Source organism: Cheilinus undulatus, linkage group 7 (genome assembly GCF_018320785.1).
Source record: "Cheilinus undulatus linkage group 7, ASM1832078v1, whole genome shotgun sequence".
Classification (NCBI taxonomy): Eukaryota; Metazoa; Chordata; class Actinopteri; order Labriformes; family Labridae; genus Cheilinus; species Cheilinus undulatus.
This window is the reverse complement of record NC_054871.1, coordinates 28,345,946-28,361,525: the sequence shown is the minus strand read 5'-3', so window position 1 is coordinate 28,361,525 and position 15,580 is coordinate 28,345,946. Positions and strand designations below refer to the sequence as shown.

Below are 15,580 nucleotides of genomic sequence, written 5' to 3'. Positions count from 1 at the left end.
CAAACTTTACACTGCAAAATGCAGTCAGACAAGTACCGTTCTCCTGGTAACCGCCAAACCCAGACTCGTCTGTCAGATTGCCAGATGGAGAAGCGCCATTCGTCACTCCAGAGAATATGTCTCCACTGCTCTAGAGTCCAGTGGCGGCGTGCTTTACACCACTGCATCCAACGCTTTGCATTGCACTTGGTGATGTATGGCTTTGATGCAGCTGCTCGGCCATGGAAACCCATTCCATGAAGCTCTCTACACACTGTTCTTGAGCTAATCTGAAGGCCACATGAAGTTTTGAGGTCTGTAGTGATTGACTCTGCAGAAAGTTGGCGACCTCTGCGCACTATGCACCTCAGCATCCACTGATTCCGCTCTGTCATTTTACATGGCCTACCACTTCGTGGCTGAGCCGCTGTTGTTCCGTATCACTTCCACTTTGTTATAATACCACTGACAGCTGACTGTGGAATATTCAGGAGCGAGGAAATTTCATGATTGGACTTGTTGCACAGGTGGCATCCTATCCCAGTACCACGCTGGAATTCACTGAGCTCCTGAGAGTGACCCGTTCTTCCACAAATATTTGTAGAAACAGTCTGCATGCTTATTTACTTGCTTTTATACACCTGTGGCCATGAAAGTGATTGGAACACCTTATTTAAATTATTTGGATGGGAGAGTGAATACTTTTGGCAATATAGTGTATGAAGAGCTGCTACTAGAAACAGATATCATGATGGGATATTAAACAGAAGTTCCCCCTTGATTGCAGTTTGTCAGGAGAGTTTTTAGGATAAAGTAGTTTTTGGTTTTTTAAGTCATCAGCAAAGATTTCAAGAAAGCACACAAGAAAAATACTTTTTTTTTTTTCTCACTTTTCTTGTCAAGTAATCTTCTGCCCATTGGGATTATTCATCAGTATAGTGGAAAAAAAAGAGAAATGCCTCTCAACTGTCTTAAAGGTTTAGCAATGAATAGAAAAGCTGCAATTTAATGGTGCATAAATGCACAAGTCCACGGATCCTTTGTAAGAGAGTTTAAGGTCTAACTTTCAGTTATTGCAGTCCCTTTTGAACAGCACCACACTGGAATTAAAATCACATGAAAGAGTAAAGCTCTTCAAAATGAACATTTTTGTCTTCACCATATCAAAAGCACAAGATTAAGTAAAAAAATTAAAGATGTCTTCATTCAATTTGTCTGAACCAGTAAGCAACAGCTTTTAGTGATGTTTTCTGCACACATTTTTTGAAAGCAACAGGTTTAAGGCAGCTCACAGAACTGCTAAGACAACAGACTGCTCTTTTATGAAATAACACCGAGCTGGTTCACTATTATTAAAACATCAATAAGCCTATGACAGTGGAATATTACAAGAAGACCTTTGTGAGAAATTCATTCAGAATTAAAAAAAAATATGAGCATCAGTGGTTTAAGAAGAGCTCCTTTTATTCACATGAAAACACATTTACCACTGAGGACCAGATACAAACATTGTAAGTGTCGTAGAGGTCACTATTCAATGCTGAAAGGAGAGACACAGCGTGAGACAATTATACAGGATGGCAATTTAAACTGCAATACTCCACCCCCCACCAGACACGCACACATCTCATTCCTTCACTCAGAGAGCACTCAGCTCTGTAGTTGCCATAGTGATCCTGAAGCCAATAACAGCCTTAAACATTTCCTCCCTGAAGTCGGGGAAAAAACACCCCATCCAACCCACCCCAATCAAATATGCCCGACAGACAACAGGTTTCACTGCTGCTGCAACATCACACCCCAAACCCGCATCCATCCCCAGACCTCCCAGTCTGCATGGTGTGGCCCCCATCCTCACCCTGAGTGAGGAGAAGACGGCATTATAAATCAATTTACAAGCTGTGAGACGCATCCAGCACAGGATGGAAATGAACAATGGCAGAAGAAGGATATTGAAAACAGTGAGCGGATGGAGGCACACAGGAAACATAACAGTATATTTGTGTGTCTGCACATGTGCATGATGAATTATGGCAGCATGGATGAAGAAAGGAAGAGGAAGATATGGACAATATTTGTGTCTTTGCTTGTGTAGGATCCTGAATAATAAACTGTGGAAATGATCAGAGCAGGAAAGATTATGAAAGTCTGCATGAAGTAAACCTTAGTCAGTTGATGCTGCTAAAACCTGTTCATCTTCAAACACTGACATGATGAAAGATAAGTTCAAAGTAAATACTCCTAACACCCTTAGATGGCTGTATACAATGTGTTAAAAAAAAGAGCTGCATACACATTACAGTTCATTTGTTTTCATGCTCATGGCTCCCTGACTAATGAGTTCATTCTCCTTAAAGCTCAGTATCACTCTCCATCAGCGTCTCAGAGAAACATGCATCTCTCTAACAGATTCAAGCCCATATATGTTCACCAGCTAGCAGACTAAAGGGTAGGAAACCACAGAGAGTTAAAGATTGGCTAAAGACAGCAACCCACTGAAACTGGAGAGTGAAGGAGAAGAAGACTAGAGCCACTTTTACAATTAAAAACAGGGACCTCTTGTTGTGTTTTGGCTGTTCATTTACAGAAAAGCATCACTATTTTCTTTATAATGTAATCTGCCACTATGGAGTTGCCTCTGATAATGGAGACTTTATGCACATGTGCATTACTGCTCCAGTCAATAACCATGCATGAGCAGATGAATCACATCACCAGTGACAGATTTCCAATTCTGTAAGATCTGCTCACTCCCAGTCAACATTTTCCTCAAATTTACTTTCTTTGTAGTTCCTTTGAGTAGCAATCCAACCTCGTCATACATCCACACAAACAACTTTCAATCAGGAGACTTAATATGAGTTATACAGGGATTTATTTTACAGGTTTGGAAATGATTTGATCATGACATCTTCATGTACTTGAAGGAGTAGTGAGGCTGAAGACAAAATAGGACACCTGCCATGGAGTCTAGACTCCTGTGGAAGGAGAAGGAAATGATTGGAGATGGGCTTCTGAGGAGCTGGACCTAGACACAGATGAGATGTAATGGAGGTGGCTGTTGTTTGAGGTGGGTTGTAGCAGTTACACTGAAAAAAACGGTCCGACTGTAGAGGAGAGGAGAACAGATTTTCAAATATGACAGTAGCAAGCGGACACACTTAGAGAGATTTTCTGCAATGAAGATAGAAGCTGTTTGACAGAGTTATAAGGAACAGGAGCGATAACAACTGCAAAGATGGTTGATGTTTCTGTGCTACGTGGAAACTGATCGACAGCAAGAACTTTGATGAATATATGAGGGCGATTTGTTTTGGGTTTACCACAAGACGGGTGGGCTTAGTTCCAAACCATCGGCCCATATAAGACAAGATGGGGTCAAAGTGGTGGCAAAAACTACGAGCACCTTTAAGAACATTGCGATCTTCTCCAAACTGGGAGAGAAGTTTAATAAGACCATGCTTGATGACAGACATGTCAATTCTACCTTCACCATAGAGAAAGACAAATTTGTGCCTATGCAAATGTGGGTTGGTAAGGAGACCAGGTTTGTCAGAGAAATCAAGGATGGGAAGATGGTGATGACTTTGACTTTTGAAGGAGTCCAGAATGTGCGTACTTTTGAAAAGCCTATTTCAGCCATGACTGAGCAAATCATACTGCACTGTGAGCAATCAACAAGTTGTTCTGCTTTTTTTTTGGCAAAATTTTAAAAGAAAATCAATTTTGAAATGATTTTGATTTTGTTGACTATTTTGTTGACCATTTTGTAAGAAATCCAGAATGTGAAGGGCCAAAACTGTCTGTGTATCAGATGTAAAAAGGGAGAAATTAACTGTCCAAATAAAATAAAATAAAATAAAACAAAATGAAATATGACAGGATGATTGGACCAAGAGAGGTCATGTCAGAATGGGGTTGGCTTGAGTAAGTAGATGTCCCATACCAGCTGATTATCAAAGTAGGAACCTCACTGTGGAAGGAAACGTATTCAGGGATGTACTGGGACAGAAATTCAGTCCATAATTGTGACTGATAGCACGATTTGCATGTGAAGCCATATACCAGATAAGCAGCCTCTCATTCTGTCCATATTGTGATATCATCATCACAATGATCCTATCCACACTGCGTTTTCATGGTGTGATATTTGTACCCTTGTGATGTTTTGCCTTCAATATGAACGTCGCAGAGGTGTAAAGGGGGGTGAAGTGCTGGCATAAGAGGTGGTAACAGAGGTTTAAGAGAGGGAGGGCCAGCTGGAATGCAATAATGTACATTTGTGCATAACTGTGAGTATGTGGAGCTACCGCTGTGCCATGCTCTCAACACCAAACCACCATGTTAATGAGAATACAGCTACACCAGATATTGCATGAAATTGATGTGAATGTCTTAATGACGGCGCAGCTTCATAATAATGCTGGCCCAGTCTCACAGGCAGGGTTCCACTGTGCTGCAGCAACTACAAAATGCAGAAACTGAAAAGTATATAGTATACCTCAGTCAACAGCTGCTCTTACTAGACACTCAGGCAACTCTGCTGTACATGCTCGTATTACTTTTGAAATCTGGCCACCATCACTATGAACTGAATCTCACTCCCATGTGGAAAACCCAACAGTAAATTAGCTTATTTATGGGTTAATAAATTTGTGGCCAACGTTGACTTGCTTCCTCACTCCCCTTCAGCTCCCCCCTCTCCTCTAAATATTCTAGGAAACTAACATGGAGTAACTACCAGCAGAACGTGAGGCGTAAGGTGGCTACATCTGTTATTTTTTACTCTATATGGAAAAGTTGTGTGACATACTACGGTTTATAACAGTTTTGTATTGGTGTGAATGTACTGTACCCTCTCTCCTCCAATGTGGACTCCTCACTTTAGCTACTGCAGATGAATAAGTGTGTTTACCATGCTAATTAGATTGACAGCATTATGATTATGTCTAATTTTTCTCTTTGTTTGTGCCCTTGATATAGCATTCAACAGGGGGGAGCTTGTCCAGAGGGCAAGAGAAATCAGTTTTAAGTAGGAGGGCATCATTAACAAGATGTGTGTAGTCTGAGAGAGCAGAAGAGAAACTTTTTTGTAATATCATAGCAGTATGAGAGCAGAGGGAGAGCAGTAGAGGCAAGAGAAAGGGGAAGAAAAAGAGAATGATGCTTTCCTGGCTAAAGCTGGTGGGAATTTATCTGGAGGGTTGCCGGAGTGTTTTCAACCTATCAGTCACAAGCATCATTTCCCCTCTTTCAGTGATGTGCTCAGAAAAATCTGAGGTGCCAGGCTGCTGTGCACAACATGCACATCCTTTCTGTTATTGTGTCTTTTCTGGTCTCACTTCCTGCCTTGTCTCTAAATCAGGGATTGTGAGTTGTCAAAATAAATCATTCTTGTGTCCTGAATTTGGGTCCTCATTTTGTTTGATCTTAGCTGAGACAGAAAGTGCGCTTTTGGAACTTAAAAAAAGCTAACTGACTGGGTAACACAACACAAAGTTATTGATCATAAGTCCCCACCCCAACATTAAAGTATTACCCATGATTTACAACATCTAGGTTATCATATATTTCCTGTTACAGTTAAATAAGAAAATGAACTGCTTAGTTCAAGTTGAAAATGGTATTCCTAAAATGAATGTCCGAAGCTTCAAAGCTCTTCATGAAACATGAGCATAGGTTACTGTGTTAGCATATGAATATCCTAGTTGGTTGATACATTATTTTGACATTTAAAATAAGAGTGCTAATGAGCGGTAAATAAGTCACGCCTCGTGTTCTGATGATCATCCTCTTTCATTAAAGTGTTTCACATCAATTTAAAGAGTTAGTAACTATGGACATCAGTCAATGCTTTTAACATCACGGAAAAAGAAAAAAATGTTTTTCACAGGCCAGATTCGTAACAAAAATAGCAACAGTACTATATAATCAGCTTCCAGTATAAAAATGTCATGACAATTTTCATGTCAAGTCTTGGACTGGCTGTTTACAGTTTAGATTACACAGAAAATCTGTCAAGTCAGAAAGATTTAAGACACACTACAATATTAACATTTGTAAAAAAAAAAAAAAAAAATCATCATTTTTGTAGCCATAGATACAAACAATACCCAAATGGTGTTTTTCAAAGTAAAAGCCCACTTTAGCATTTATTTGGAGAAACTCTCTTCATGTGTACATAATGCTTTTATTTTGACGCTTCCACAATACACTGAATCAAGTCACTTGTAGGGAGGTTTATTGAGGTAAAATCATAGACTGTATGAAGAATAGGACAAAGCGTGTGTGACATCAGTTGTTTGATTACAATAGACGGACCCAAACAGCTTTTGAAGCCAATCCGAATTCCATGTTGAAATCACGTTCTCGACCAAACGTTGGATCAACCTTACAGCCCGCCCACTAACTTGACTTCCTGTTAGCATTCTGGTTGACAGAAAGGTAGCTCCTACCTGTCAAGCTATCTGTCAATCAAATAAGACGCGCCAATCAGTGCACAGTGAGGCTTTTCCTCAATATAATCGAAACAATTGTGGTACAAAAAAATTCAACCCCCTACACTGAGAGGACATGCAGACATTAGTTAATGAGACATGTTTGGTTTTTTAACCAGGCTGTAAAGCAGCTTATTTCTTGTGTAAAAAAAAAAAACAGGCTTTTTAATGTTTGTTGTGTATGGGACTTCCGGAGTTCCTGCAGCCAGCCTCAAGTGGACATTCGCTGTATTGCAATTTTTTGCACTTCCGCATTGGCTTCATTTTTCAGGACCGGAGGTTGCTGCTTGGCTAAAACTTAGGAGGAGTAGCAGACCTTTGACAGCAGGGAGACAAAGCCAACACCTAGCAAACTGTGCCTGGTAGGACAGCTGTGATAGCAGCAGCATACTGCCAGTATGAAACAGCAGTAACTGCATAGCAACAGAGAGGAGTGACATCACACTACTGGTGCAGACCAAAACATGGTGGCCTCCTGGTGAGTTTATAAACTCAAATTTACTTAAAATGCAGATATCTAGGCTATCTAGTGAGCTCTTTTTAGTTCAATATACATATGAGAGATATAAATATCTATCCAACAAGATGAACTTGCCTGGTCATGCAGGGTTCCTTTTAAGTTTACACTTTGGTCAGTTTAGTCATTCATATTTTGTAGGTCAACAACTTAGTCAGTCTAGTAGCATATACGTATGGGTAAAATTAAATGTGGAAATATCTTTGATAATAGTTTGGCCCAACATAAAATAGTCAAGTAATAAATTTCCCAGCTTTTTAGAGTTGAGCACCCTGACTTAATACTTAATGTTGTCATTTAGCTGACATGGCATGCTCAGAACTAAAAAAGTATCAAGTTAGCAGAACCATTTTACATTAGAAATATATATTTCAGTTAGCTTAACTAAAGTAGTTGAGCTAACTATTACCCCAGAAAATAATGGCTCAGCTTAAACTTAATGTTCACATGGCATAAAGCTTACATAGTTTAAGAAACTCCATTTAATGTGTTGTACAACCAAGTTATCAAAAGTGCACCCAATACTTTATAATTTGTTTACTCAACGTTTATCAACATGGATTTCTATCTTTATTCCAAGCTAAGCTAATCTTTTAAGGTTAGCTTGGTTATTAGTTTGGATGTTTATGATAGAGTGATCATATAACACTGCTAGAGAGAGCAGAGAAAGAAGGTAGCTCTTAAATACCAACATTTCAGAAAATCATGCAACATAAACCCTGCTAGCCTTGTGCTAACATGCTAACAAGAGCAAGAAACTGAGCCCTCTAAGTAACTTTAACAGACTTGAAAGTGAGAAGTTTGAACTGTTAACAGTAATAACAAAACATTTTTAAAATAATTTAATTGCATAAATTCAACATCTCAACTGGCAACTTTGAAATATTAAAAATATAAACTCTTATTTTTATTCTGTCCAACAAATTTGTGACAATTAGCTTGCTAGCAGTGCTACACAGAGTGAAGAACTTAAATGAAAATACAAAAACTATCAACTTTAAACCCTTTATTAAAAATTAGCAGCTTGTGAGTTGTACGTTAAGAACGGGGATGTCCAAACTATGGCCGGGGAGCCAAATATGGCCCCCAGGCCATCTTAGATGGGCTCTCAGCAGATCCTAATATATAAAATTAAATCTGGCCTACATTAGAAAATGAAGCTTGGGCTAGACTCTCTTGTACTTTGTAGTTTCAGCACAAGGCAGTGCTACCATTCTAACTCTGTAAACAAACATTTTGACTATAAGAGGAAAACATGAAAAAACACTGTAAATGGTAAACATATTGGCAACCAAAATAATAAAGATATTTTGATTTATAATGTCCTGATGGATTACAGCAGGAAATAACAGTACCAATAAAATTTCAGGGCATGAGTAAGTGGCACCCAGGGCCAAACTGCCTCCCCTGAAATCTGATTGGCCTCCAAAAAATCCTGAAAATGATTTGTTATTTGCCTTGTCAGCCATTAACAAGCCATTTAGACATACTCAATCCCAAAAGCATACCTTATCCTACATTAGACTGGGTTTACCAACTTTAATATCCTCAACATGAGGTCTATGAAAGTGGAGCCACCATCCTTGTATATTTCTGTGTGAGGCCCTCAGAAAAAGTTTGAAGAACCCTGGTTTAGAAATTTTGTACAGTTAAACATACCATGGGAAAGAAAAAAATGTAATGCCCTTTAATTTTTTCATGTTAGCTTGGTGAACTTAACATTTGACATTGTCCTGTGCATTTCTGTTGGAGATATGTGATAGAGTATGAATCCAGCTTAGCCTAACAAGCAAAAACATTTACAAGTTTGATCAGTTATTGTTTAGTAGAATAAAGGCATTGTTTATGATGCACACAGTGTTTACAGTCATCTTACCTAAGACAACTAAGAACAGGCAGAAGCAGTTATCCAAACATTTTATTTTATTTCTTTTCTTTTAAAACCTCTTTAATTATAAGCCACATCAAAAGAATAAAAAAGTCACACCATAATAAGACAATTTTCAGAACACATCCATATTTTAGGTGAATTGTCATAAACATTTGTGTTGTTTGCAGACCTCATCTCAGAGCACAAGATCATAATAATAACGATCCACTGAAATATACGGACAATACTTAAGTCTGTAAGTCATGCGTGATCAAAAAAAATCCAGAGAGGAGTTGGTAACAAGAAGTCTGAATAATTTAGGTCATTTGTGTAGAAAATACAATAACTTTTACAAGCAGGCACTGTATGTATGCACCAGGGACACATCAAACCACCAACGTTCAAACTAAAACAACCAGAAGTGTCACTGTATATAAACAATAGAGAACATATTAACAGCCGTGCTACAGGTGAGCTACAAACACCAGGTGAGGGAAATCCTCATAGAAAGCTTTGAGGCAGAGTGTGAGACTCTTCAGTTATTTTGCATCACTCAGACGACTCTGACACAACTGATTTTAGTCACTTTCTTGAACACTCAGATGCAGTCACATGCAATTTTTGTGTAATTCCTCAGACAGGGCAGACACAGCAAGAACAAAAGGCTGTCAAAACATATAATAGCTTTCTGTGTTGCCTTGTTTTACTCGTTTCCTTCTTGACATTTTTGCCTCTTTCCTTTCAGTTTTTATTAAGGTTACAACTGATAAAGTTAACACCACTTCTATCACACCTCTCACTCGCTGCTGCATAATTGGCATTTCACTGACAAGTGTCGGAACCAGAACATATGTAATTATATACAGTAAAAATTCAGCACATGTTTAGTCATTTTAAAGCATTCAGTGTCATTTTACAAAATACTACATGTTGTACGTAGAAAATTGACAACTTAGAACAAAATATCATGCTTATTCAGACACAACAGCTCTCACCGTCCCTCTCACACACATGCGCTATACACAAATGTACAATGTAGTAAGGCTTTAGGGTTTTAGAAAACTTTGAGCATGTCATGCAAACACCAGTTATACCATCAACATACAACTGTTGCTTTGCACTGTGATTTGTGCTCTTCTCATAGAAAACATCGAGTACATTAACATGCAAACTTGAACTGCATTTGACCACTACCAAGACTGGTTGCATAAACTGACGACTGTATTATCCTGTTAATTACATTATTAAATCCGATCTTTAAAGCTCCTGTGAAAAGTTTTTAGATAGCAATGAAACAGTGACATTCATACTGGTGACTCTTTGGCCTAACAAGAAAAACAGATCATCAGAAAAAAAATCTCCAAAAACCAGAAACAGGCTTCATTCTATGTTTTTTAGTAAAATGTGAGAGGTTAAAGAAAGTTGGTAGTGTGTATGTTAAATCAGAAAACTCTACTTTCAAATATTAAGGACAATTCCAGGCAGCTTTGTCCTTCTGAACAGTGGCAGCTTCAGTAATTTGGAGGCCTCGGACTAAAAGCAATATGAGGCTCCTTTTTATTTTGCTCAGAGCAAAATTAGCCAATGGAGAAAAATGATTAGATATTTTTTCAAGGAACAAAGCTGTAGAACTAGCAATGCAGTGTAGTTGACCTGGAAAAGTGGGTATACATTTGTTTATCCCCCCACCCTACAAGGAAGAACTGTTCTAAGTCATAAAAAACATGGACCAGATGTGTTTATTTAGTTCACTTACAAAGGGCCTTTAGCATTAACACCTTGTCACTGAACTCCTTCAGGGATGTTATGAAATTAACAGCCACTGAGAGGCTTTAGGCAGTGGTAGCTGCATGATTATGCATTTTAGTGAACTTTTCCATGTCCCTCAGCAGTGTTGGGGTCCATGCACTACAAAGCAATGCAGTACTATTGACAGATTACTTTTGTTGTTTTTCTTAGGCCCGTCCACAGGGAGACAAATTCAGGAGTACATCTCAGTAGTCTAACGTGCCATGGAAATGTGGATTAAGATGTTCTTTTAAAAATGATGATTTTTAAATGTATTTTTTGTCATTATACTGCACAGAAATCAGCTATTTTATGGGCTTGGTATTTCTTTACAGCTTGCTAAAATCTGCTTGACATGCAGACATAGTGAGGCCTTTTGGGAAGTTGGGGTCGTTCTTATGAAACTTTTAGGGTAATCTTAATTTATGCATCCCAGGTACCTAATTTACATTCTGAACACTCACCATTATTTATGATTTTTTTTTTAAATTTCTAAATCACATTTATTTCACAGTTTTGCCTAACAGTTGAGGCCTCAGGCAGTTGCTTCCTTTGCCAAATGATAAAACCACCCATGCAAATACAGGTACCAATAGACACCAACCGAAAGTTTTTCACAGAAGCTTCAAAAAATGTTTTTCTCAACCTGCTGCAATCTTAAAAACAACTTGAAAAAAGAACAAATAAGTTCAATCAACTATTTCAAACCTCATCACTGCCAGTTTAGTTAAAGTTATTTTATAAGTTTATTCTGGAAAAAGATTTTCCATACTTTTTTTTTAAACATCTGTTGTAATATCTTTAAACATAGTTTTACTGCCTCAGTGTTTTTCATGAAAACCTCTGCAGAATAACACTGAGGTAATCCCATAAGTCTGCATGCACAGAAAGGATGTTGCTGAACCTATTTTTGCAAAAGCCTGTTGCCTAGTTGCACAAGATTTAATTCAGGTGCCCATACTGGGTAAGACATGTGTGACAGGCTGCAGGTCCCTCAGGAGTCTGCAGAGATATCATTAACTAAACAGAGATAAAGTAGAAACATTTTCAAAAAGTAGAAGTTGTAAATGGAGGGTTGTTATTGGACTTATGACCTTGGTAGTATGACCTATGCCACACGACATATGTTAACAAGAGCATTTTTAAAATGACGACATCATTAAAATATTAGGAAGTGCTTTGAAAATTTATTACACTGATGTTAATTATAAACCAACTTTTTCAAGCTTCACTCAACAAATTTGTGACGGATTAAAGCTCTCCTCAAATTGCAGATTATTGGTCATTAATGTTACAGCAAAGACAAAGAGTTTGGAAAAGGAATCTTTTCCAAAATCAAAACTGTGTTTCTGAGAAACTTAATGTATTAGAAATGGGCCCCTTTAATCTACAGATACTCTAATCTGAGTAAAATTGGCCCATGACTTTATTATTTTACAACAAAATGAGGGTTTCATTTACTGTTAATAATAAAAAAATAATACTTAAATGTTAAAGTTATGCAATCAAAGGACTAAGCCCCACTTGCATAACTAATTTCACTTTGTTTCTATTCTTGCTGTGCAAGTAAATGTGGCCATTGTCACTTGCTGTTTGTCTCCTATCCCCTCCTGCAGTAAGTGGGCCATGGCGACCGGGATCAAAGGGTCTTGCACATCAGGATGTAGTGCCACTTCAAAGCCCACTCTGACTCACAAAAGCATCTTTATGTTTCACACATGCTGTAGCTGATGTAAGATCACTTCCTGTGGATTTATGTCATATTTCATAAATAAAACCAGCAGCACAGAAGACAAATGCAGGCGAGGACAGGGAGACGGCTTGATGCACAGGTGTCTCCAACCTTTGAATAGGGCCTGACTGAGGAAGCTGGCTGGATGTTCAGAAATAAACCCTTTCATCTATCGAATTAATCTGACAAGTCTGGCTTGGTTTAATGAGCTGTCATTAAGGGAGACAGAGCCCAGCAGGCCTGGGCCAGCATAAATCCCCCGTCTGTCCATGAATACATTTACTTTGTGAGCTGCTTTTATTTTAAGGTCTCAAGAGGAAAGTCTCTGTTTCCTACAAGGACTTTCTCCCCTTTGTATTTTGACTGTCTATGTCTGTATCTCATTTGAAAAAAACAACCATTTGTGTAAAACCAGTGCAAACATCTCATATCATTGTTTTTTGCCTTAGTTGACCTCCAGGTCCACTGGCTCTAAAGCCCAGAGAGCAGCTTTGTCAGCGGCACCTCTCTCTGTCCCAGCAGTGTGTCCCTCTTCAGGCTGGTACCTTTGTTCACCACCTTGAACTTCATGGACAGGTTCTTCACCTGCACCGAGCTTATCGAGTCAAAGAAGAAGTCCTCATTGAAGACTGGGTTGCGGCTGTTCTTGATGATGTTGCTCCTTTGCTTCTGTAGCTTCCCCGGGTTCAGGTAGACGGACACACAGCAGTTGATGCTCTTGATGTCGAAGTGTTTATCATAAAGACTCTCAGCAGCCAGAACCCGGATGAGCAGACGGGAGGTGCTGGGGTCATAGTTGGCACTGATTCGTATGGTTCCACCTTTGTGTAGACTTATCGTGTGCTCTAGATGGAGCTTGTTGTCGGGCACTCCAGCCCCACTGTGGATTGAAGGTACATGGAGCCGTCGCTGGACGCTGGGGCTGGGCTCAGCCGAGCTGCACTCGTCAGTGGAGAGTGAGCTGTGGCGAGCAAATGTCCGCTTGGCTTTGACCACTTTGGCCTGTGTCTCATGGGTGAAGATTTTAAGCAGGGAGGCAGAGCGGGAGAGTAATGGAGAGCTGAAGGGAGATGACTCAGCTGAGGAGCAGGTGTCGCTCTCCCCGCCACTGAAGTATCGGTAAGGATTCATGTGAGAGGTGCTGAAGTCAGTTGGGGTCAGGTGGTTCCCTCCTTCACTGCCTCTCCCTGGGGTCTTCCTCTGGGTGTTTGGGGAGGTGATGGGACTGGTGTGCTCACAGTGGAACAGGGACTCTTTACGGCGAGTGTGGGGGCTTTCCTTCAAAGTTGCAAAGCCATACGGCGTGTGAGTCTTGGGGACATAAGGCAGCGACATAGCCGTCTGTGACTGTGGGTCCGCGTTGGTGTCTCCAGTCACAACATCATCAGCACTTTCTATCTGGATGATGTGACGATTTGCTGCTTTCAGCAAGTTCTTGGTGTCTCCTGCAATCTTGGCGACCAGGCGTGGACTTCTTGGGCTGCTGATCTTCTTGGCACTGCTGATCGTTTGCTCAGATGTTGAGGGTTGCAGCCCTTCACTGGGCTTTAGGTTGGGATTCTCAGGTTCTGGAGAGCTGCTGACCAGCTTCGGGGGGATGAAGAAGTCTGGGATCTTATCTGGGGTGAGGACGTTACTGTAGGATGGAGTAACGCCTTTCTTGTCTCCGTTCTCTCCTTGTCGCAGCACACCAGTCTCCACTGAGCCACGGATCTTATCCAGGACCCACATGATCCCACCTGACAGTGGGATGTGTGGGTGCGTAGAGCAGTCGCAGTCAGATGTGTCTGTAGTTAATAACACACAGAGGGGAAAACGATCAGAGGATGGTTACTCCACAGGGAGAAGAGACTGAAATAAGACATTGGTGTTGAAGCTCTGCAGTCTATGATGAAGATTTAAACCAGGAAAATACAAAACCTTAAATCAAAGCTGAACTTTGGAAGGTTCCTCTGTAGAGCTGATGCTCAATTAAACAGCTTGAATGTTAGAAGACTAACATACACGGCTCTCAAGATAGAACATGATAAAAATTAAGAAATACAAAAATAACATTTCTGCTGTATGACTAAATCTGAAGCAAATGAGTCATAAGTGTTTTGTTAGACAGCAGCAAAAAGCTGAAAGAGTGAATGTGTAAATACAAAGTTGATTCAGGAAAAGATAAGAACATTTTTCATTGTTTTGGTTTTACTTTTCAGATTTATAGGTTTCAAAGGTAATTTAAAGATAATATTTTTAATCTGAAAACCGAAAACTAGTTTAAAAACCATTTTTGCCTGTTTTACTACTACTAAAGGAAAACGGTTTCATTCCTTTTAAAGAGCACTAGATTTAAGTCCGTCATTTAGTCAGGAAAAAAAGAAGAAAATTAAGTTAGACGGACATGCCACTTATCCTGCCTTACTTTAAAACAATGTCTAATTTAGTAAAACATACAATTCTGCACCTTGAACTCTTATACTGACGAGTTTCAGGGGAAAAATTCATGAACTCAACAGGTGCCAGAGGGCTTCCTCCTTTTACGCGCCAGTCCACGTTCTCACAAACAATCTACATTCAATATCCTTTCTTTTTTTGAGGTTTCACCCTGCTCCTGTGTGTAAAAATGTACAAATATACTTACAGTACTAGTGAAAAGCACGCGCTTTGTCCTCTTTGTCCACTTGCTCTGTCAGTAACAGGTGTTTTCTCTCCGCGCGCGCTGCTCTGCGCCCTCACACGGTCTCAGCTCCAAAGCTTCTGGCACGCGCTTTATATACAACACAGAGCTGCAACTGACCAATGAGATCAAACCATGAGCTTCACGGCAGTAGCGACTAGAAAAACATATCAGTTACATGTCAAAGGAAGAATAATCAGACAGGTGGGTTTAACGTTTTTACCTGCGACTCACTGCCAGACAATATAGATGTAATGCTTTGTATTCTTTATTTTAAAGGAACATTTGGGTATTAATTATTTTCAGATTATTAGAGTAAATGTCAAAATTATTGGGAAAAGTCAAAGTTACAATTAAAAAAAGTCATAATTATTAGATAAAATATCCAAATTATGGAGAATGAGTGGAAATGGCGCAATAAGATCTATTCAACAGGAAAAAAAGGCATCAAATTACAAGATAAAAATCAAATTCTGAGGGGAAAAATGCAATAACTGGAAAAAGTCATTTTGAGAAACTATTAGTATAATGCGAA

General features: G+C 39.4%; 1 protein-coding gene across 1 annotated transcript; it reads right to left on the bottom strand.

Moving 5' to 3' along the window:
* Positions 1–12,742: 12,742 nt before the first annotated feature.
* Positions 12,743–15,132, bottom strand: LOC121512733 (C2 calcium-dependent domain-containing protein 4C). The gene is made up of 2 exons (XM_041792154.1): positions 15,010–15,132; positions 12,743–14,170 (listed from the first exon to the last, which is right to left on the bottom strand). Exon 2 carries the CDS (start codon positions 14,112–14,114, stop codon positions 12,855–12,857), a length of 1,260 nt encoding a protein of 419 aa, XP_041648088.1. The 5' UTR covers positions 14,115–14,170; positions 15,010–15,132; the 3' UTR covers positions 12,743–12,854.
* Positions 15,133–15,580: the final 448 nt, after the last annotated feature.

Bases quoted from the DNA above. Each gene is read 5' to 3' on its own strand.
- LOC121512733 (XM_041792154.1), bottom strand. From the start codon at position 14,114: ATGTGGGTCCTGGATAAGATCCGTGGCTCAGTGGAGACTGGTGTGCTG.